This window comes from Hetaerina americana, unplaced genomic scaffold, assembly GCF_022747635.1.
Source record: "Hetaerina americana unplaced genomic scaffold, ioHetAmer1.1.p SCAF_7, whole genome shotgun sequence".
In the NCBI taxonomy this organism is placed as follows: Eukaryota; Metazoa; Arthropoda; class Insecta; order Odonata; family Calopterygidae; genus Hetaerina; species Hetaerina americana.
In genome coordinates, this window is record NW_027287316.1 from 7,892,875 (window position 1) to 7,915,448 (window position 22,574).

Sequence of the window (22,574 nt, forward strand, 5' to 3'; positions counted from 1 at the left end):
TTTCCGCGATGAGGACGCAAATCTTGGTGGGAAGGTATTTACGGAAAACAATGCAATTATGAAACAATTATTAATATCCCTACAAGTAAAATGAAAAAAATTCCGGCATTTCCGGCATTCCTTGTGCTCCATTACAATTAGAATGAATTTGTTCGTTCCATGGATTTCAAGAAGACGCATGATGGAGTAAATTGGGTACAATCAATGAATGTATTGCAGAACATACGAGGGTAGGCTGAAAACTAATGCACACACGCTTGTAGACCACGAATAAAATGACCTTCAGAAGCACTCCTGGTGGCATGTGGAAGTAACATTCTACCTCAACACACATGCGCAGGTTTGAGGTCGTTACATGCAAGGAGTATATTTTGAAAAGCGAAAGTATGGAGACGTGTTCTAGTGCTATGTCAACGCGAGTTAAACAGCGTGCTGTCATCGAATTTTTAACTTCTGAAAAAGTGACTCGTACTGAGATTCATCGTCGTTTAAAGGCTGTTTATGGTGACGATGCTGTTGATAGGTGCTATGCAAGTCTTATTGAGATAGAGATCTTAATTTGGGCGAAATTGAGACCAAATGGTCGCTTCTTCCATTTAACCCATCGTTATATACATATTACGAGGGTCATCCGGAAAGTAGTACCCGTTCGTGAAATAAAGACACAAAAGTAAATATTAACAAACATAAAAAATTTTATTTGAAAGAGGATACTTTAAACTACTTCTCAACATAATCTCCAAGCAAATTAAGGCATTTGTCATAACGTGTGACAAGTTTCTGTATTCCTGCTGCATAGTCCTTCGCCGCCAGCTCATTGAGATACGCGAGGGACCCATCTTGCACAAATTTTTGCATAATGCAGATGGTGTTTAACAATTTCATGAACAATTGTTCGAGAAACATTGGGAAAATGCTCGCAGATGTCATCAATTGTGACGCGCCGATCGTTCCTCACGAATTCGTCAACTGAGCTCACCAGTTGGTCTGTAATGACAGACGGTCTCCCCGAACGCTCATCGTCGTGTGTGTTCCCCCTCCCCATGTTGAAGTTGCGACACCACCGCCGAACAGACGACTCGTCCATTACATTGTCTCCATACACCTCCTTTAATTGGCGATGAATATCACATGGGCGAACGTTTCTTGCATTGAGGAATTTAATCACTGCCCTCACTTCACAACTGGCGGCGTTCTCAATTTTTTAAACATTGTAAACAATCACAGAAACAACACAGGCAATGCTAGCGTCACGCAACTTGGCTCAGAGAAGGCAGACAAGCCACTGAAGCTATCTGACCTCGTCCAGCGGCTACTCGCGTCGTCAGCACTTCATGCGGCACGAACGGGTACTACTTTCCGGATGACCCTCGTATATTAGCCATAAGATTTATAATTCACGCACATAAATAGAATTGGATAGGTTTAATAGTATAGGTAAATATACATAGGGGTAGAATGGAGAGATAGGTGACTTACCCAGAACCTGTACGTGTACCGGACTGCTCAGGATCGTTTAGTGGACGGAGAGTGGAAGAGGGGAGGAAGACGCGTTTGCGCTGTCAATTGTCCTTTTCGATATTCGTATATGTAGACGCAATGGTAAGAGCGGCATGGGTTAGGACTGCAGGCAAGAGTGGAAGAAGATGGGGAATCCATAAAATGAAATTCGAAGGAACTTCAGGATATGCCGCGGCTGTAACTTTAACGGAGCCATCTACTAATGTGAATCATAACGCAGCAATTTCTAAGAGTAAAAATCATTCTCCTTGATCGGACAATACAAATGCTTTTTACAATTTAAAATTGTTGCATTTCAATCTATAAATTAGTTAGATTTGCTGTTAAAAGAAGCTTCAGTCAACCAGTCAGCAAAGTGGCGAAATACGAAAGCAAAATACGATTGCTGAGACCATTCGAACTCAGCTCATAGGCATGCGATGACGATCATTGTAAAACTAAACGAAGGTTATGAGGTTTTATAGGAGGAGGAAGGCCAAGTTACACGCTGAAATTGGAGGAGCATGTAGAACGCTTTAAATATCTTGGATATGTTGTTTTAGGCCAAGGTGGCCGAAGTGGTATTTATTAATTTACTAGGACCAGGAATAGTGAGCGATCATGCTTTGGTGATGACCGAGTTGAGTATCAAATCGAAGCATGGCGCAGAGACATTGGCATTGAGGTTAGATCGCAGATTAATAATGCATTGAATCCTTCAGCAATTGGACGTGAAGGAGAATGGAGGGAATTAATTGGACAGGGTGAGGAACGAAGAGTGTGAAGAGCTTGTCTGAGAGGAGACGAGGCAGCCAGAAACAATAAAAAAAGAGGGAAAATACTGTAGATGCGGAGGAGCAGAGGTTAGGCTGTCCTCCAAGACGAGAAGGCATACGAAATGCAAGTGTGTTCGCAGGAGGGTCGATGATGCAAACTGCGTCATTAAAACTTTTGGTTCGGGATCGAAGGAAAAAATATACCTAAATGTTTTAGATGAAGGGATATTAGAAAAAAAATTACCGTAATTAATAATAATGATTATTATTATTACTTCCGTCCGTCAGTTATTTGTTGATTACCATTACACCACATTCTATACATTCTTTTTTGTACCTTTATCTCTCATCAAAATGACTCTTTATTCGTTGACTTCTAATATTTTAGATTTAAAGCAAAATTTTCAAATTGTTTACATGATTTTTTCTCGATCACATAAATGTTTTTTTTTCGCTGCACGACAGGTGGAGACACCCATCGTTGACCACACCACCATATCCACAAACAAGGAATCGAGGAATGTTTCTCGAGGCTACTGGTAGATCTTTACGCCGATTGACTCATGTGCGTATGCGTCCAATTGCGATTTTACCAAAAGATATGGCAAACCAAATGGAAAAATTTCCGAATAACATGGTACTCGTAAGAATTGACAAGTATTGTAGTAGTGGCAGACGGCTGATGGCCACAATATCGCAACCGTTCCGGCGTTATAATTTCCGTGTGAAAAATCACATGGCATAGCAAGTAACCACTAATTACTGAAAGTTTTTTCATGAACTACAAAGTACTTCCTATAAGGCAATTAACTTGCCGTCGAAAGAGCCGAGTCCCTGTCCATCATTCGTATAAAAAAAATTCCACCTATCGAATTTGTTCTAAATTTTCATCAACCGCAATGGACTAAATTCGATGACCACTACTATGGCCGTTTTTTTCTTTATTTTTAACCCTTAAAATAGAAAATGTTCTACGGAAGCGATATAGGGAAGTGGAAAGTGAACATGGCACAACGACACTTTCGATATAAAGCATTTTAAGTTCGCCTTCAAGAAAAAAACTCACTCGAGAGCAAGCCGATAGCAACAAATAAGTCGTTGCCAAGCACAAAATGCAGATGACATGAGCAGAATTGAACCGACCGATCCCTCTCCTGCTGATTCGGAGTCAGGCGAGCGATTGCCGCAAAGGCGCGTTCCCTCCGCGGTGAATGGGGAAGGAGGGTCGAGGGGAGGAGGGGGGGAAAGGGAGCTCCAGAGGAGGAACCAGTTCGGATGCAGTGAAGGCGACGAGGAAAGAGAAGCAGCAACTAATACCACACACGAGAGGGAAACGAAACGAAGCGGCGGCGAAGACTTTGCCGTTACGGAAACCGCTGCGCCGTTCTCTCTCGTCGTTTGCGAGTAGCGTTGCCATGGAGAGCGAAGAAAGCACTCCTCCCACCCAGCCCACCGATGCACGGGCGTGGATATGCTCATGCATCTATCAGAAAGGATACACCGCCCCTGTACGGTATAAAGGAAAAGGATACTTGGATAAGCCCCCTTCCGACGAAGCTGGGGCGGATACAAGGTCGATTTTCGAAGAGAGGGGGTCGCAGAATTTGACCACATATACGGTCGCATACATGTGTTGTCAAAATCTGCGCTCTATAAATTGGAATGTGAGAAGGCCCACGATTGTCGAAGCACCCCTGAATTCGCAACTGAAATAAGTCATTGAGATAGAGGATTAATAAATATAAACATGATATATTTGTAGGCATGCTTCGTAGGTTATGAGAGAGCCTTCGAGAGGGTTAATTGAACCTATTTCACAATTCGAGGGGTGAAACTAGAGAGCAAGTGGAATCCTTCATCTACTTGGGCAGCAGCATAACATGGGATGGAAGAAGACCGACCGACCGAAGAAAAGCCCAAGCTAAGAACGCATTCAAGAAGAAGAGGCAATTACTATGTTCGAAGAACCTAAGGCTGGAAGTAAGAAAGCAATTCGTCAAGACATTCGTGTGGAGCATGCCGCTCTATGGTTCCGAGACTTAAAAACATTGGAAAAGAGGGACCAGCGGAGAATGAAAGCCTTTGAAACGTGGTGCTGGATGAGGATGCTGAAGATTAAATGGACAGACAAAGTAGGGCACGAGGAAGTGTATGGAAGAGCAGAAGAGGAAAGGACCATATGAAGAATTAAACGGCAAAGAAGAAATAGATGGATTGGACACACATTGAGGCACAATGGATTGATTAGGAACATAATAGAAGGGAAGATTCCCCACGAGGAAGACCGAGAGACATGTACATAGGACAAATTAAGAAGGACGTAAAACAGAGAGGGTATCAAGGATTAAGGGAACTGGCAGTATATAGAATAGAATGGGGGACTGCAGTAAATCAATCCTAGGATTGAAATACTGATGATAATGAACATTAAATAGTATACTTAGAAGATAGGAGTGAACTGCAACGACCAAGAAACCTTATTAGAAAAAATTATAGTTGTGGGGCATAAACTGGAGCAAGTATAAAATTGGAAAGAGGTGTTTTGGACGAAGATGGGCAAATTCGTAAAGAAGAACTGGCAAGGAGGCCTTTACAAAGAAGAGGGGGCTGAAGAAATGGTCGGTATTTTATATATTTACTAAATTTCCAAGACACCTATAGTAAAGATATAAGAAAATCTGCAAGAAACATAGATGCGAAGCGTAGTCTACGGGTCGGAAACTTGGCCCTTTGGCAATATGATAAGCATAATATTGGAGTGAGTTGGAATACACGTGTATAGAATATTTGAAATAGTTAGAGAGGATGGAAGAGAAAGCAAAGGTAGAAATGCTAGCCAGGTTGATGGAAGAAATTGGTGGAAATTAGTAAAACTGGACGCAGGGCACATTAAATGGCCGTTGAATACTGGAGACACTGCTTCAGGGTCGAATTCCGGGTAAAGGATGCGGAGGAAGGGAGGAGATTAAGCAGATTCGGGTGTTGGAAAGAATTAAGGGAGGCAGGATTAATTTGGGGTTGAAGAATGACTCACGTAATTTAGTGTTTTTAGAGTATTTACTGTCGCGTTACGCCGGGATTTGGATGCGTGGAAAATGCTTAGTCTCCGTCCCGAATGTCAATAGAGAGCTGGTGCGACACTCGGCTATTAGAATTGAACTCAAAAAAGTACGTAGTGATGAACTTTTGGGAAAAGAGCAATTCCCTCCCGAATGTCTACTGTATCAGGGACACCGAAATAGAAAGTATAGACTCAATTAAATACCTAGGCACTAAATACCCTCACGCACGACCTCTCCTGGGTGACGTATGTGGGATCCTCACGAAGTTGGATTGATTGCCGAATTGGATCGCGTGCAGTGTAGAGGAACTAGGTTTTGTGAAAGCGAGTAGCGTATCAAAATTGTTAGAGGATCTAGGTTTGGAATCACTCATGGAGCAAAGGTTCATTTACAGACTAAATCTCTTCCATAATTTTGAAGGCTATCTCTTTAGCAATGATGTTAAATGTTTTTACGGTAGAAGAGATCATGTCAATAAAATTAGATAGATCAAGTTCACAATAGATGGGTTTAAGATGCCATTTGCTCCACGAACGATAAGGTATCAGAATAACATAGTCCGACCGCGGAAGGGTGTTTTTGGGGTAATCTGGTGTGTTATCACCCCCTGGTAATGGCTCGTAGGGTGCTAAATAAAACCAAGTCCTTCCCTGACTCGCATCAGAACAGAGGCTGGACCCAGAGGGTGCCAGGTTAGAAACTCTTAAAAGAGTCACGTCATACTACAATCACAGATGTTTGTAGAATTTGATGCGGTTGAACAACTGTGACCCCAAATCGAATCGCTTGCCGCACGTGTGCCTCCAAAACCGGCAATCACACGCAATCGGTGAATTTTGACGATCCGAGTACCAAATCGACTCAAAACCTTAAGGTACATTGTGTATTCCCCGTTAGCGGTCGACTCGGAGTGGGGGTCGACACACCTGTCTGGCAAGGCGCGACATTCATTTTCCAACATCGACCTTTTGACATGACAGAAATATTGGGGCGGCGACAGGGGGATGATTATTAAGCATATCGGAAAATGTGAAAAACGTGGAGAAATATCGATGATATTGGATATGCCGCATATATCGAGTATGTTGTTCATGGAGGAGGACATATCTCGCATGCAGTCTAGGGCCTCGGCAAACTTATGAAATTCAAGAGAGGATCTGAAAAAAAGGGGCAAAGGTCGACATTTCCTGATCTGGGATCATGCTTATACTAAGTAGGATGATGCTTTTGGAAGAGACCTCTAAAAAAGTAGCCCCGAAGTGTCCAAACGCAATGAGTTGTAATTTCATTTTCAACGACTGCCTTCGAATCCGAAGACGAAAACTGCATAAAAAGAGCTAACAACAACAATACAAATAACAATATCAATAATAACAACAATAATCACAAATATAGTAAATAGAGGTGATGGTGGTACTCACAGACGCAGCAGACGCCAAATCCCCGAGCGCATTGCCCCCTCGGCTCCCCGTTCTGGATCTTGCACTCGTAGGGGTTGAAGCACACGCCTTGAGGCGACCAGGGAAAGGAGAAAAAGAGAGAGGGCGTGAGAAAGAGAGAAACTCCAAATTCGCGCAAAAAAAACACTCACGCACACCAAAGTGAATCACGACCCTGGTTTCATAGCTTTAGTATCATCATGCGATAATGATAATTTGTCACGTTCATGCCTCCCGTTTCGCGTTTGTGCCGCCTCGTCCGTCGACGGCATAGTCCGCCGTCATGAGCCGGGAGGTCATAGGTCACGACGGTTGCCCAAGGGCCGTGCGATTTGACGGAAGAGAGGCGAATGAGTGTCCGACGCCGAGCGTCGATTTACGCCATTGCTGGCGCGACCTGTAACGGCAGCGATCTGAGGACTTCCCGATTGGCTGCGCCATCTGCGACGTAGCAAACGTGGACGGTGAATAGGAGTGACCGGACTGAGCCACAAGTAGCGGGCAGATAAGCGATTTCGAGCACCCGTTAGCCATCGCAATAAATGTGATTATTATACATACATTGTGCAGTGCTAATGACATTTCCGTACAACTTCCACTCCACATTTCATTCCGAGTTTTTGAAATATTTTAATAATAATATTTAAGTGATAAAAAACAGCATTCGTGCAGAAATGGATACTTCTGGGTTCGAATCCCTACCGGGAGATCGATTTTTTTCCGTGTTAAATTTCTCTGAAAATAGCAATTGCTCGAACGTGTTAATCAGTAACAATACCATTATTTTCCTTGAAATTCTTGCGGGAAATAATATCTTGTTGAATAGGCCGATGAATACTTTGTCCCGGAATTACTAGATGAATTATTCGAGCAAACACGCCTTACGGTCCGTACAAACATCGCACCGCACTTGAGCTTATTTCGGTCACACGATCCTCGAAGATACACTGCGCTTAACGTCTTCTCCCCTCCATTGTCAACAGCCAATCAAATTTCCCTAGTGGGCGCTGTGACACTTGAGAGCTCTCACAACAAAAAAAAAACACGGTACGGCTAATCCCTCAAATCAGCAGAATATTTGAGCGTCCTGTGACGCGGTGGGCAATTAACCCCAGAACGGCAACGCTATTTTTTCACCCTATTCTGGTAACGTGGGGAGACAATTTTCAAAAATTCGTATCTCACACCCATTATGACAATGAGAGTCCTATGGGGGCTCATTTTTTTCGTTTATCAATGTAGAATCACGTGACACATTGATTGACGTGAATTATGGCAAAGGTCCCGAGTCGCAAGCGCAAGCCGTTTTCGTTTGTCGCGAGATTTCAACCCGCTCTGGGGTGTTTTTCACCCCCGTACCATTTCTAGGGTTAAAAGACCATTTGCATGCCCTTATGTGAAAAAATGCACTCTTGCCAAGCTGAATCACAGCTGCGAATTGTCCAAATACATATTTGGGAAAATTCCTATGGACTTGTGGCTCAAAATGAGAATTTTAAGGCCAATCACGACGATTCGAGTCGCACAACTTTGCGGATTGACCGAATTCTTGAGCACATTCACGTATTTCCACCCGCTAATTATGTACTCACCGGACCTCCTGCCGTCGTCCGAGAGGCACTCCCGGCTGGGTGGAACGGCGAAGAAGTTCAAGACTGCAAATAAAACAAAGAGAGCGAAATCAAAGATGAGGAAAGTAAGACCAACCGCGAAAACATCAGATGCCAGGAATGGATGACGGACATATTTAAATTAGAGGACAGCAATCCACGGGCTCAAAAATGGTAAAGGGAAAATATGTCGGTTGAAACAAATGAAGCCGAGAGCTTGCGATGCGTCAATTGATTCAAGGGATTGGCGCGGATTGCAGAGAAACGAGATTGGAAGCGAGGGCATCGGAATGCATAGCAATACCAATGGGTGATGAAGATGAAATTTGCGCACTGGCTGACAAATGAAGAAGTGAATCGAGGTGAGGCTCATTGCAAATACCAGCAAGGAGGAGAGGGAAACTAAGTGGGTGAATCCTGAGGCACACGATAGTTTACGGAAGCAGCCATCGGGGAAACAAAGAGAGGGTAAGGACGACATAACGAGAAGCGGGGATGGAAGACGTCACCGCAAGGAGCTATGAATTAGACCGACTGCTGCGTAGAGGACCTTGATCGGTAGAACGTTGTTTTGGCAAACTGAGTAGCGTATCAGAATTATTAATGGAGCTAGGTTGGGTATCACTCACGGAGCGAAAGTTAAATTACTGTTTGAATCTCTTGCATAAATTGGAAGGATGTCTCTTTAGCAGCGATATTGAAAATGTACTATTACCCCCATCGTACTACAGTAGGAGAGATCATGTCAATAAAATGAGAGAGATTATGTGTAGAACAAAGAGATTTAAGATTTCATTTTTCCCACGAACGATAAGGAATCAGAATAACAATGTCCGGACGCGCTAAGGAGGAGAAGTGCTTTGGGTCAAACGCAGTCCGGTGTCTGATCATTCGCTGCCACACACCATAGCGAAGGACTGCAGGGTACAACTTAATTTAATGTAATATAATGAATGGATGAAGGCACTGGCGGATCCGAACGGGTGCAGTTCGGGGTGTTTCTGTGTTTTCCCATCGCTCCGCGATTAATTTCCAACGTAGCTCCTCGAATCATTTTGATACGCTACTACGCTTATCATAACAGCGTTTTACAAAAATATATTATCTACGCTTCACGAGATCAAAAGTCGACAATCAATACATTTCATGAGAATCCCATGTACTAACACGCAGCATATTCCAAATGAGGCCTAACCAGTGAATGATAACATTTCTCTTTAACCTTTTTGTCAAATTTTTCCCATACTCTTCCACTAAATTCTTAATTTTTAGTTAAATTGACCACATATTCCCCGTATTGTGTACGTCCCCCGTATGCTTGGTCTCCATCCCCGCCCCATCAGCCCTTTCAACTCTAAGTGTAATGGTCAACTTCAGTTGATGGCTTCATTCCTGTCCTGACCGAAGGATATGGAAATGCTCCCGCTCAATTAATCAACGGGATGAAATGGAATCCATTGCATTCTCATTTCTTACTTGGACACATCTTCTCCTCGGGTCAATTAAAAACGAAAAGTGCTTAAATGGCCATTAATGGATACCTTTGATGTCGAAAACGTAAATATGGATCAGTTTCGTCGATTACTGCGCGCCCGTTGATGGGGTCTTCTCCTGCCAGCCTTGTGACGCCTCCGCGATCCTTGACTATTGAAATCTTTTAGCCATACGAATGGGGAATGCTGATTGAAAATAGTGCCAAACATTGGCACCTGCGTCTAAAAGAAATTGCTTATATTGTCACAAATCAAATTTTAGGTGATTGTTGATCACAGCATGTCGATCGATGGACACAAAACACTGCCACACCTCTTATCTAGCACGACATTAAATATCCTAAAAACTAAATATTACATGGAACCATTCTTCATCACTCTCCCTTCATTCCGCCGAACGGACCTCATCTCCACGTCGCTGACCCCTCACACAGTATCCAGCATCCCACTGTCACTCACTCTAATCTCCACATTCGCTGTAAAATCTTCAAGTGTTTTTTAAAGACCTCGCCTCGTGCCTTGGCTTCATTTAACAACTGCGACAACACGAAGTCATAGGATCCGGGTTGGTGTGGTAGCTAGTGAAATGGCTTTGTTCCTCGATGGACTGCGTTAGAATCCCGGTGGTGGCAGGATATTTCAAATTGTCCCGATTCCCATTTGAGTGCCGTACGGAGAGAAAGAGCACTTATTTATTTATGTACCCTGCAAGCCACCGCTAGGGTGTGTGGCAGGGGATGAATACACACCAGACTCAAGTGGGGAACGCTGTCCGTCGTTGTTCGTCAAACTTTTGACCCTTGGGCGCTGCTAAGAGAAGGCTAAAACTTCAGAGGAAAGAACAGTTTATTCTCGTATTCCCTATGAACTATTTTATTTGAAAGCCCCTTTCAATGCATTATATATATATATATATATATATATATATATATATATATATATCCCCTCCTCGGACTACAACCTTGACGTGGTGGAAGGGCTTGTGCGTTCCGATATGACCCCTAGAGCTGTGCTGGCGGGAGTAATAATAATTGCTCCTGGTAGGGTCACCCATGCCAGATAGGTCGAAGGTTAGGAGCCAGACGAAAGGTAGTCCACGCAGCATCTGTTCCTCAGTGAGGCGGCTGCAATGGCGTCTGACCCCAATGGGGCGGCCAATAAGTGATGGTGTCACGTTAAAAAAACTATTGAGGAAGGCAACGGGAAACCACCTCAATTATCATTCCCAAGATTAACATGATATATATATATATATATATATATATATATATATATATATATATATAAATACACACACATTCAAACACAAAATCCTGCCACTTGGCGAATAAATATTCATTCGCATGGAAATAGATATAAGGAAAACGGATAGGAACACATATAAAGGACGAACACAATAGAGTGTGTGTGTGTGTGTGTGAAATTATAAACAGACGATGGAACTCTTATCCTCCTACACCTCAATATTTGGGATATTCGTATTTTCTAAACGAATAGCACTTAAAGTGAATTTTAATTACTTTAAAAATATTTAATAAACATGCTGCACAATTCAACAAGTCTGAGGATGACGTAATTTTCATCGAAATAGGTCTTTGATATATTAAATTTCAACCTCTAATAATGTTCAAAACTGCGGTAGATGTGACATGGTTGGACGCAGGGAACACAAGGAAAAAGGCTTCGCGGAAGAAAGTGAGGGAGACAATATCGTATGACACCATGGGGCGCCTATCAATGACGGAGATGATCAAATGGCGCAAGGAACCTCGCCGGCCGTGGCAGGTGTACCCGAAACGAACTGAATAACAAGGCATTCTTGATTGCTCCAGACAGTAAATGGAACGCGTAAGTGCATATCAATTTCGTGGCAAGAAGCTAATTTCCCTTACGACTCATCAACCCATACCATACGTCTCCTAGAGACGTCTTGCAAGGCAATATGCAGCTTCGTGGCAGACAACCGGGCGATCTTGACACCTATGGGTTGGATTTTGGGTGAACTAGAGCCGAGCTCTTAATTTCCTCTTCTTGGGAAAGCACGGGCGACAGGGAATAATGCATATACCTGCACGAAACAATTTCAAAAGTCGTAGGAGACTCTACGACTTTTTTAGAGTCTAAGAAGGTAAGTCATACCACCTGTCGCATAACCAACCCCCCGGGGAGTTGACTATTCCTGTGATTTTTGTGGAAAACAGAAATAAACCCCGTCGGAGCGGCGATTGGAGCAGATTGGGTGGTTGGCGGCCTTTCTCACCTTTGGGGACCCTCCTCTTGGGTCGCTGTGTGCCGAAATCCCCGATCTGCGACGCCATCAGATTGGTGGCGTTGCAGTGGAACCCTGGAGAGGTGGCGGTGGGTGGATGAGGCCTGCGGCCAGGGGGAGCCTGGATGGAGTCCCCAGGGGTACGTACGGAGGACGGGGGGTCCTGAACTGGCCAGCCGACCACCCCCGCCGCCATGAGCACCAAAAGGCAGAGGACGGGGTAGAAGCGACCGGCTACTGGCTTCGCTGAGCCACAGCAGCTCGTCCAACGCCGCATCTCTCGACTCGGTTAGCGGCAACTGATAGAAGGCGGAAGTCTCGACAGACGTCGGGGAATCAACCACGCCGCTGGGATACCCTCGATTAGGACACCCCGAGACGAGAGTCTCCTCTCTTCCAGGTGGAAGTAATATCTCACTCACTCACTCCCTCCCTCTTTCTCACACACAAACGCACTCGAGTTTCGCACTGTTACCCACGACACTTCTCAGAGTTAGTACGGAGTGGTAAAACGCCCCATCAAATCTCCAGAACCGGTGGCGAAAAGAACCAGGAGGGCTCAAATCGACACTTTACTCGCTGAAATAATAACGGAGACGATGACAATACCTCACACACACGAAAAAAAACGCACTGAAGCACTTCACAGCAATCGCTTACGTAGTCTTTCCGACGATGACACGATTAGGAATAAAAAAAAGACGTGCCCTCCGTTTCAAACAATTACATACATGAAAGCGATGTCTGCCGCCGCCGCCTTGGTGAGTTCACATGAGTGTTGATTCTGCTCTTCTAAGGCGCCTTGGGGAAGGTGGAAAAGGGCTCTTCCGGCTAAGACTCTCGGGTAGGGAGGAAAACGACGAGGGCAAGAGAGAAAACGTGATTCTTTGACTCCACTCCTGTTAAGAAGCTTGAGGCACGAGAGAGACTTCCAAGAGGGAAGAACAGTTGCTTTCTGAAGAGGGACTCTCCCGACTTAAGTCCTCGAAAAGTGCAAACGGCGCCCGGGCAGCGCGGGACCCTATGACGACGATCAAGCGATACCCGTTCGACAACGGCGACTGACTCCGAAGGCGAGTGTGACTGGCCGAACTCCCCCCCCCCTTTCCCCGCCCCATCCCACTCCCTCCTCCTACTCCGTCCCCCCCACCTCCCACTTCTTCCTGTAGAATGGGACTTCCCGAATGACGTAACGAGGGGTTAATGAGAGCAAGGGACTAGGGGTGGGAGACGTTGGTTGCCCCGGGGCAAATGTTGGAAAATAGCTGATACAACAAAAAATGAGAAGAATAATGCGATCAAAATGAAGGAAAAGGTAGCCGCGGAAGTCTACAATGGGATACATAAACAATACGATGTTAAGCGGAAAATTAAAACGCACTGGTTGAATGCCTACACATCGAACGAGTTCAGTGTTGACACGTAATTAACACCAAACCCACACTATTACAGACAGGCAGGAGACCACAATGTGATCAAAACTGCTGGAAATCTCACTCTTCGTAATTTTCCAAATTTTTTTATCAATACCAGTCGATTTCGTCCTCATTTTAACAACGGGCACCTTAAAACAGTTCTTCATGGATTGCTATTAGGACTGTAGGCTGAGGGAAGTCTGTTAGCCTAAGTTAAGACTGAGGGTATTACTTAAAATAAAAATGTGAAGGCATGTGGAAATGATAGTCGTACGAACTAATTTAGAGAATCTTTCTTCCCACACAATTCGCGATAACAACAGTCGTTCAGTCATTCAGGATTTGCGAGTTATGAAGTTCATAAAAAGAGAAAGCACAGCAGGTCTTAACTATTCCCAAAGAAATAAATAAACTTCTTCAAAATGAAGTAAGAAACCAATGTATCTTTCCGCTACATTTTTTATTCGGTACAACCAGTTTCGACGCATCGGCGTCATCCTCAGTGATAATGGATTTCAGCAAAGTTAAAGCCCTTAAAAAATCGAATACCTTCTAATGTTGTCCGAATGTCATTTCTTGGAATAAATGGAAGGGATTTACAGATTCAGGTGTGATGTGATTGAACTGTTCCATAATAACAGGGATGAAGTATTTTGTGGAATACTGTAGTAGTCTTCATCTCTGTTATTATAAATGGTAGGGACATTTAAAAAAGAAATAGCATCACAATTTATATTTAATATAAAGTACGAACTGAAAATAATAGGCATACCTGGCAACTTTCCAAAACGTCACGAATTTTCAACTGGAACTGGTTTCAAACTGTTTCATCCGAGTGATGAAACAATTATCTCCAGTTCATGAGCATGAGTCCTACAGGTATATCTTCCTCCTTTCCTCGTCCATTGAATAAATCACATCGCTCGTATCCATAGTAACGGCAGCAAACAACTTCGGCTCCGCGAGTTGCTCTCGTGAAAACAAAAAAATAACAGACATCGCGTCATCCACGGCGAACTCGAGAGACTTCGGCTCAAATTTACTCTGCTTCGATGTAGAATTCTGGTGTCGATATCGCTCGAAACTGATCATGAAAATATCAATCCTGTAGTCTAGATTCAGAAGCGTTTGTAATATGAAGATTGTGGCCACTTTTTTTTCCCTTGGATAACATCTGTTAAAATTTCAACTCGCAAGTTTTATGTCAAGGAGGTGGTTGAATTGAAGAGAAGAGGAAAGGAGTAATGTCGGACGATTTAACTGACTCTTCCTTCCTCGCTCATATCGCATTCGACTCCACAGTTGGGGGAAGGGAATTTTCCACCTCCCTCCTTCTGGGCAATGCCTCCGGGAATCCATCATCCTTCCGGAATGTTCCTAAAGGATTACTGTTTTAAAACTGTTCCATACGTACCTTTTCCCTGCGGAGACCACAGCTACTTTTAGGGAGAGGCAAGACTATTTATTCACGGACAACATTCAGTTGCATGAATCAACTAAGGCCTCTTAACAATCATTATACATACATGCACAAAAGTTGCGGATAATATTCACTCTGATATATCTTTCGTCCTCTTGCGTAAATTTTCCACCACATGAAATTATTCCGTGGAATAACAAAAAATACCGACATGTAACTTAACATGTAAAAACTCTTATCTTTCTCTGTCGGGTAGCAGTAATAAATAATTTATGCACTTGAAAATTTTACGGCTTGCAACACATCTTGCCTCTCAAAAGGGGTTTCAATGCCATTGACGGAGTAATTAGTGTGAGGTGTAAAGATTTCCCCGGTCTTCGTTAATGCATACTGCAGTACCTTTGAATTTTGATAAATCATTCTCCCGGATCTAGAGCAGCGAGGTGGCCTAGTGTTCAAAGGTCACTGACCCGTGGGGCGGGGAAAGAGTAGTATTGGGGAGGGGGGATGTTCGCATCTGAGAGATGCCCTTGGTCCCACCCGACTCGCACCCAAGCTGCGAGTTCTTCTAGGTGGACGTTCCTGGAGTATTAAATATGGAACGATATCTAAGTAAGCGCACCCCCATATCACTATCATGTTTTTATACGCGACTTTTACACACACACAACGCATGGCTTTATTATGCGCAACTGTCGCTTACGCTCAACTATTAGGATATGCCTTGATATTAATATTTGGTGTTTTAGAACCCTGCAAGCCACCACCGCTAGGGTGTGCGGAATGGGGTGATTACACACCTGACAAATTTTGAGCAGAATATTTCTAAATGAGACCTAACCAGGGAAAGATAACATTTCTCTTTAACCTTTTCATCACATTTACCCAGTACTCTTCCAATAAATCCTAATTTTTTGTTAGCTTGTCCACATATTCCCCGTATGTGTTTCCCTCAGGAGAGGTCGTGAGTGAGGGTAACGCCTAGATATTTAATCGAGTCCACACATTTCATTTCGTTGTTCCTGATGCATTAGGTGTGCGGGAGGGAATTGCTCTTTTTCCAAACATTCATCACTACCGCAACCGCAATACATTCCGATGAGCAATCGAGTGAAGTGGTATCCATCACATTCGCTTTTTTTAAACCCCAAACGCGCATGTTCCTCGAGCCAAAGTAAGGAAATTTGACGGCAATGGATACTTGGACACACGAAAAAGACGCAAGTTCCGTAGCGGACCGGTCCTCGCAAAAAGTAAAAAAACTTGGCAACATTTTTTTCCCAAAGAAGAAGAAGGAGACGACACGAGCGTGAGGTGCTGCAGAGATATGGGTCAATCGGGAGGAGGATTGGTGGGGCGGGGGTTGCTGCTCGGCTCCCTCCCCTCCTTCTCTGGTTTCGCTTGGCGGCGGGAGCGCTGTAACAGTCCTCCCTCACCTCTCCGCCGAGGGTCGGGGTCAGCGCCAGGTAACCGTTGCCGCAAGGGGGAGGAGGAAAGTATATGTACGTGTCTTCCTCGCGTCGGCCTCATCATCCCGCGACGATATTCTTTTGTTTCGAGGGAAGTTGACCGACGCCGCGCGCACCATCTCGGCTGAAAGAGGCGTCCACCACCTCCGGTGCAGTTTTGTGCGCGCGCGCCCGCTACCCCGGCACGTTTCTTTCCCCACTCCCACGCATGCAAACTTGCAGCGGTAATTTTCGTTTACTGAAGCTGCAACTCTCTCAATTTACTACCGGGCTCCGTAATAATATGTGCGGTGCGTTCAAGATATTCACATGCATGGTCAATTCAAAATTCAATTGTTCCCACTCGCAACTACGACTTATTTACTGAAAATTTCGCAAACTTTGGCTTTGAAAGAGAATCTTAGGAGGAACAATAAATTACTACGGGCGTGAAGAGAACAACAGAGTTATGCAGAATAGAGGGTTAAATCATAATGTCATATCATGTTGCAATATCATTTTATGTCATAATCATGTTGCCAAGTTTTTTGCGAGGACCGGTACGCTACAGAACTTACGTCTTTTTCGTGTGTCCAAATATCCATTGCCGTCAAATTTCCTTACTTTGGCTCGAGGAACATGCGCGTTTGGGGTTTAAAAAAAGCGAATGTGATGGATACCACTTCACTCGATTGCTCATCGGAATGTATTGCGGTTGCGGTAGTGATGAATGTTTGGAAAAAGAGCAATTCCCTCCCGCACACCTAATGCATCAGGAACAACGAAATGAAATGTGTGGACTCGATTAAATATCTAGGCATTACCCTCACTCACGACCTCTCCTGAGGGAAACACATACGGGGAATATGTGGACAAGCTAACAAAAAAATTAGGATTTATTCGAAGAGTACTTGGCAAATGTGATGAAAAGGTCAAAGAGAAATGTTATCTTTTGCTAGTTAGGCCTCATTTAGAAATATGCTGCAAGTGCCCATTTAATCAAGATCATCACGAAGTTGGATTAATTGCTGAACTGGATCGCGTGTAGGGTAGCGAAGCTAGATTTGTAAAACGTTTACATGATAAACTTAGTAGCGTATCCAAAATATTAGACGAGATAGGGTGGAAATCGCTGACGGAGCGAATGTTAAATTACAGATTGAAGCTATTGTATAAATTGGAAGAACGTCTCTTTTGTGATGATGTTGAAAATATATTATTACCCCATCGCACTACGGTAAGGCGTGATCATGTTGGTAAAATTAGAGAGGTCAAGAGTAGAACAGATGGATTTAAGATGTCATATTTTCAACGAACGATAAGGGTTCAGAATAACATTGTCCGACCGCGGAAGGGTCATATTCGGGTCAAAATTAGTCTGGTCTGCTACACACCCTAGCGATTGCTAACGAAAACATCGCTAATGTCGCATCTGTGTTGAATTGCCACCGTAATGCTTGCTATAGGTTGATAGAAGCACTAACTGGAATGCCAAAAACCATCGTACAACGCATTATTATGAACAAATTGAAGACAAAGAGACGTGCGCGCGTACCGTGGCGATTAACACTCAATTTTTGGCCAAAAGAAAAAGGGTTCCTGTGCTTAGCCAGCCACCGTACTTATCTAATTTGAGTCCCTCTGTCTGCTTCCCCAAATGAAAGATAGACTTGAAAAGGAAGCATTTTGCGTTGATAGTCGAGATACAAGAAGCCGTGATAATAAAGTTAAGTAGTATTCCGAAAGAGGAGTTCTTGCAAGGCATGTAAAGGCTTAAGATTGTGCCAACATGTGTGTTACTTCTAATGGAGACTATTTTGAATAAAACATTTGTTCAAAAAATGTTTGCAATTTTTTTGCGTTTTATAGCCGAAGTCTTAAAACTTGGGACACACTTTGTTCTTTGAATTGCTTCACTACTTTGGGAAAAGTCATGCGGAAAGGGTTGAGTAACTGGCCCTCCTGATTGCAGTGCCATGAGTTTCCCTCGCCATACAGGTAATGAAAGCCGATTTTAAAGATGTTTATAGCCGCGTGTGCATATTTTTATACGTGCGGGTTGTTCAATGAGGCATATAAAATCGGAGAGATGGTGCTAATGGTATCGAAAAAGGTTTGCTGTTAATAAACCTAATCTCTCACCACACTGCTGTCAAATTTTCGCCATATCCATCACGTGGTTTCATTTTCATTGTTGATTGAAGCAACAAACTTTTGTTAATTTAGAAATAGGGATTTCCATGCAGTGGTTAAAAACTTCTATTCCAAGGTCCGGATAACTAGGAAGCTCAAAATGTTAGATGAATTGAATATTTAGCGTAGGAAAAAGTGTTAGCATTACAGTTTATTTTGAAAAAGAAGCAGAGACCCCGTAATGCAGCAATGGAAACAATTGAACTGCGAAATGAACGACGTAAAGGGAGAGGGAAGTCGTTTAGTATTTAACTTCGTGGTTTTGCATAGTTAAGAGACGTCCGTGATTATATTCAGACGGACAACTAATAAAGCATAAGAAGCGTGGTGGAAAACACATTGTGAGGTTATGGAAAGTTTTCATAGGAAAGGTGAAATAGGGGCAGTTATAAGAAGGTTGAAACACTATCAGGAAGTAAGAAGGGAAAAACAGTTAGAGATAAGTCGGGTAAAATAATAGTTGAAACAGAAAAGATCCAAGAGAGATGGAATGAATATTTAGAGGAATTGTATGATGAAGAACTTAGATATAGCAGGAGAACATGACGTAGAGGAAGATATCTTAGGTCCAGGCATACCCGACGATGAGATAGAAAGGGCATTAAGGGAGATGAAATTAAATAAGGCTATGTTAGAAGACAAAATCCCTGCAGAACTATTAAAAGGTTTAGGAAAATGTGGGTGAAAGAAGCTATATATGGTGTGATTCGTAGTATCTATGAGGAAGGAATCTGGCCGGAAGACTTTGTGAGATCAGTTTTAGTTCCTATTCCGAAAAAGGTAAAGGCTACATCATGTGAGGACTAAAGGACCATAAGTTTGATATCCTATGCAGCGAAAGTTGTTCCCAGGATCATCAACAAAAGGATAGAGATTAGGGCAAATGACTACTCAGGGGATGATCAGTTTGGGCTTAGGAAGGGGAGAGGTACGCGTGATGCCATTGCAGTAATGAGATCGCCAATCGAGAGGGATATAGAATGCAATCAGGATGTATTTTCATGTTCAGTAGATTTAAAAATGGCCTTTGATAGAGAGAATTAGGAAAAACTTATGAATACACTGCAAAAAGGAGGTATTGATAGCAAGGGCAGGAGGCTAATCCACGACCTGTTTATGTCTCAGACTTTAGCAGCCTGTGCAGCATTGGGAGCAAGAGAGAGTCCAGATAGGCAGTGTTAGGAGAAGGTGTAAGGCAGGGTTGTCCATTGTCACCTTTTTGCTAAGCGTTTCTGCGGAGGAAATGATTAAAGAGGTATGGGAAGAACTGGAGATAGGAATGAAAGTCAGTGGGGACTTTGTAAAATCAGTTAGGTTTGCTGATGACTAAGCTCTTATTTGTCATTCAGCCAAGGGGTAACAAGCATTTATGAGTGAATAGGAAATTCAGTGCGACAGGTATGGGATGAGAATCCATATAAATAAAACAAAGGTTATGCAGTTTTCCAGAAAGGGAAAAGCCAAAGCTTAACATTAAAATTAGACGGTAAAAACCAAAGGGGGTGGAATAGTAAATGTATCTTGGAAGTGTTTTGGTTCAAAATGGTCAAATGAATAGGATTCAAAGAGAAGAATTGCATTAGGCAAAGAAGCTCTCACAAGGAGAGAATTGATGACAGGGACGTTGAGTAAGGATATTAAGAAAAGACTTGTAAAAACTTTGATATGGAGCGTAGCTATGTACAGCACGGAAACGTGGTCATTGGAGCAGGAGGATAGACGTAGACTGGGGGTTTTTGAAATGTGGGTGTGGAGAAGGTGAAATGTACAGAGAAGAAAACAAATAAGGAAGTACTTGGTATGGCGGACAAAGAGAGGGGTTTGTTGGGAGAAATCCTATGGGGACAGGAAAAGTGGATGAAGGGGTATTGATCGGCAGTGAGATGTTGAAGACTGTAATAGAGGGGAGAATGTTAGGCAAATGAGGAAAGGGAAGGAACAGGATAGGGATTTTGAATGGGATGAAGGGAGGATAGAAGTACACAGAGACGTAAATTTGTGAAGTTGGTAATAAAAATATGTGGCATGAATTGCAATTATTATTAATAAAGGACTAAAATGAGTGCATGAAAAAATTCACAAGAACAAATGAAAAGTTTACTTCATGCATAGAAAAGATTGCACTGTGGCTGATGTAAGGTAGATTGGAAATGCAGGCAGTAATTTCTTAGTCAGAAGATATTTATATCTGAGTCAACAGCAAGTGCTTGTTTAAATAACACAAAACTCTCAGAAAATGCATTCATATGATTCAATCGGATGAGATGCATCTCTGTGGAACTGCAATTTCTACAGGCTAAAGTGGCTTTTCCATATTGCGAGTCGATTACACTCCAACAATGGGTCAACGTTAATATATTTGATTGCTGTGAATTGACTGTTCTGTCTTTCACTCATCGCACTTCCTTGACATTTAAAGGTTCCTGATTTTTTATTGAGATTTTCACTAAAATGAATTATTTATTACTCCACTTAATTGAAATTTGATTGATGAGGCACGAAAGTGTTTCTTGGATTAATAAATTCAAACAAATCAATGAAAAATTACATCAGCCATGACAAGAAACAAAAAATTATTGACTTCACTGACTCTTCCATTCAAATTAATTTGATGATGAATTGTTCAGTACTTCAATAGTTATGCAAATTATTAATATTCAAAAACACTCTGTAGTGAAATATTTGGATGAATAAAAATGTAGGAAGATGAAAGTATGCATATATTTTCTTCACTGGCTGCAATTACCATATGAAGGTAATAACATGATCTCTCAGCAATAAGGTACTCACAGTTACTGAGACAATAAAGGAAATATTGATGATCTGAGCTGGCATTGTTGAATCCCCAGGAGTCCTTGGATCATAAAGATGCTGCCTTCATTTTAAAACCCTTGGAGTCTTCTTGAGTAAACACCTAGCAGACTGCATGCCTACATTCGGATGATAATGGTTGCATTAGTTGCAGGAAATGAAAGTTATTACATTGAGAGTACCATAAGACCTCTCTTTAATTATCCTACCCATAGAATGATTTCATGGATAGGAATTTTACAAATAGCCTGATTCTTCAAGATATAAGCTATAATGGTTCTCTTCCCAGGTATTTTTTTTGAAAAGGAATCAAATGGTGTTGCACAATAATTAGGCTTACACACTGGAAACTAGTCCATTGAAAACTCTTTTTTCATAGTTCATGCTACTAATAATGCTGATATGCAAGCACCAGGAGGGTAGGTTGAAAACTAATGCACTCATGCTAGTAGACCACAAACAAAATGACTTCCAGAAGTATTCCTGGTGGCATGTGGACTACCAATCATGAATCCATTACCACGCTTAGGTCTAGAGTGCAATCTGCTAAAAGTAACATCATATTACCATATTTCATTGGAAAGTAAAAAGAATTAGTCATCATTAAATATGGCTTCAGGAAAAAAATATTCTTGGCTTATTTCAAAGCATCTGCATGATCCATTGCAGGAACTGATTGAACCAGGGACTCTGTGGCATTGGTTGCCATCCCATGAAAATGCTTTTTAGCGACTAAAAGAAAGACAGGTAGCAGCCCCTGACTTTACATCATTTGGTTCATCCAAAAGAATCACAGTTCATTGTGGTCTAACTTATGGTGGCTTAGGTATTACTGCAGGAGAATGCCCCTCACCATCATTTACCAACCTATAGCTATCACATCAAAGAGATTCACAGAATGCGGGAAAAAAAGAGATACAGTAAATCCAATTTACAACTACCAAATTCCACAATTTTATTTATGGGATCCCTCTTTATGCACAGAGTACCCATGGGCTGCTTGTCCCCATGGGGGCATCCCATAAAAATTAAGAACTTTGATGAAATTAAAACCTATTTTTTCTTATCCCATGAGCCCCTCAGAATATGTTAACTAAAACCCTTTACTCGTTTCATACAAATCAGTATTTTATTTGAT

The 22,574-nt window shown here is 42.6% G+C and overlaps 1 protein-coding gene across 1 annotated transcript in view; it reads right to left on the reverse strand.

Moving 5' to 3' along the window:
• LOC139696523 (uncharacterized) overlaps positions 1–12,426 on the reverse strand; it is a 34,986-nt gene extending 22,560 nt beyond the window's left edge. Inside the window, exons 1-3 of the mRNA XM_071595323.1 lie at positions 12,141–12,426; positions 8,370–8,432; positions 6,760–6,846 (exon numbers count right to left, since the gene is read on the reverse strand). Of these exons, the coding sequence (XP_071451424.1) occupies positions 6,760–6,846; positions 8,370–8,432; positions 12,141–12,426 (436 nt within the window). The remainder of the gene's footprint in view (positions 1–6,759; positions 6,847–8,369; positions 8,433–12,140) is intronic.
• Positions 12,427–22,574: the final 10,148 nt, after the last annotated feature.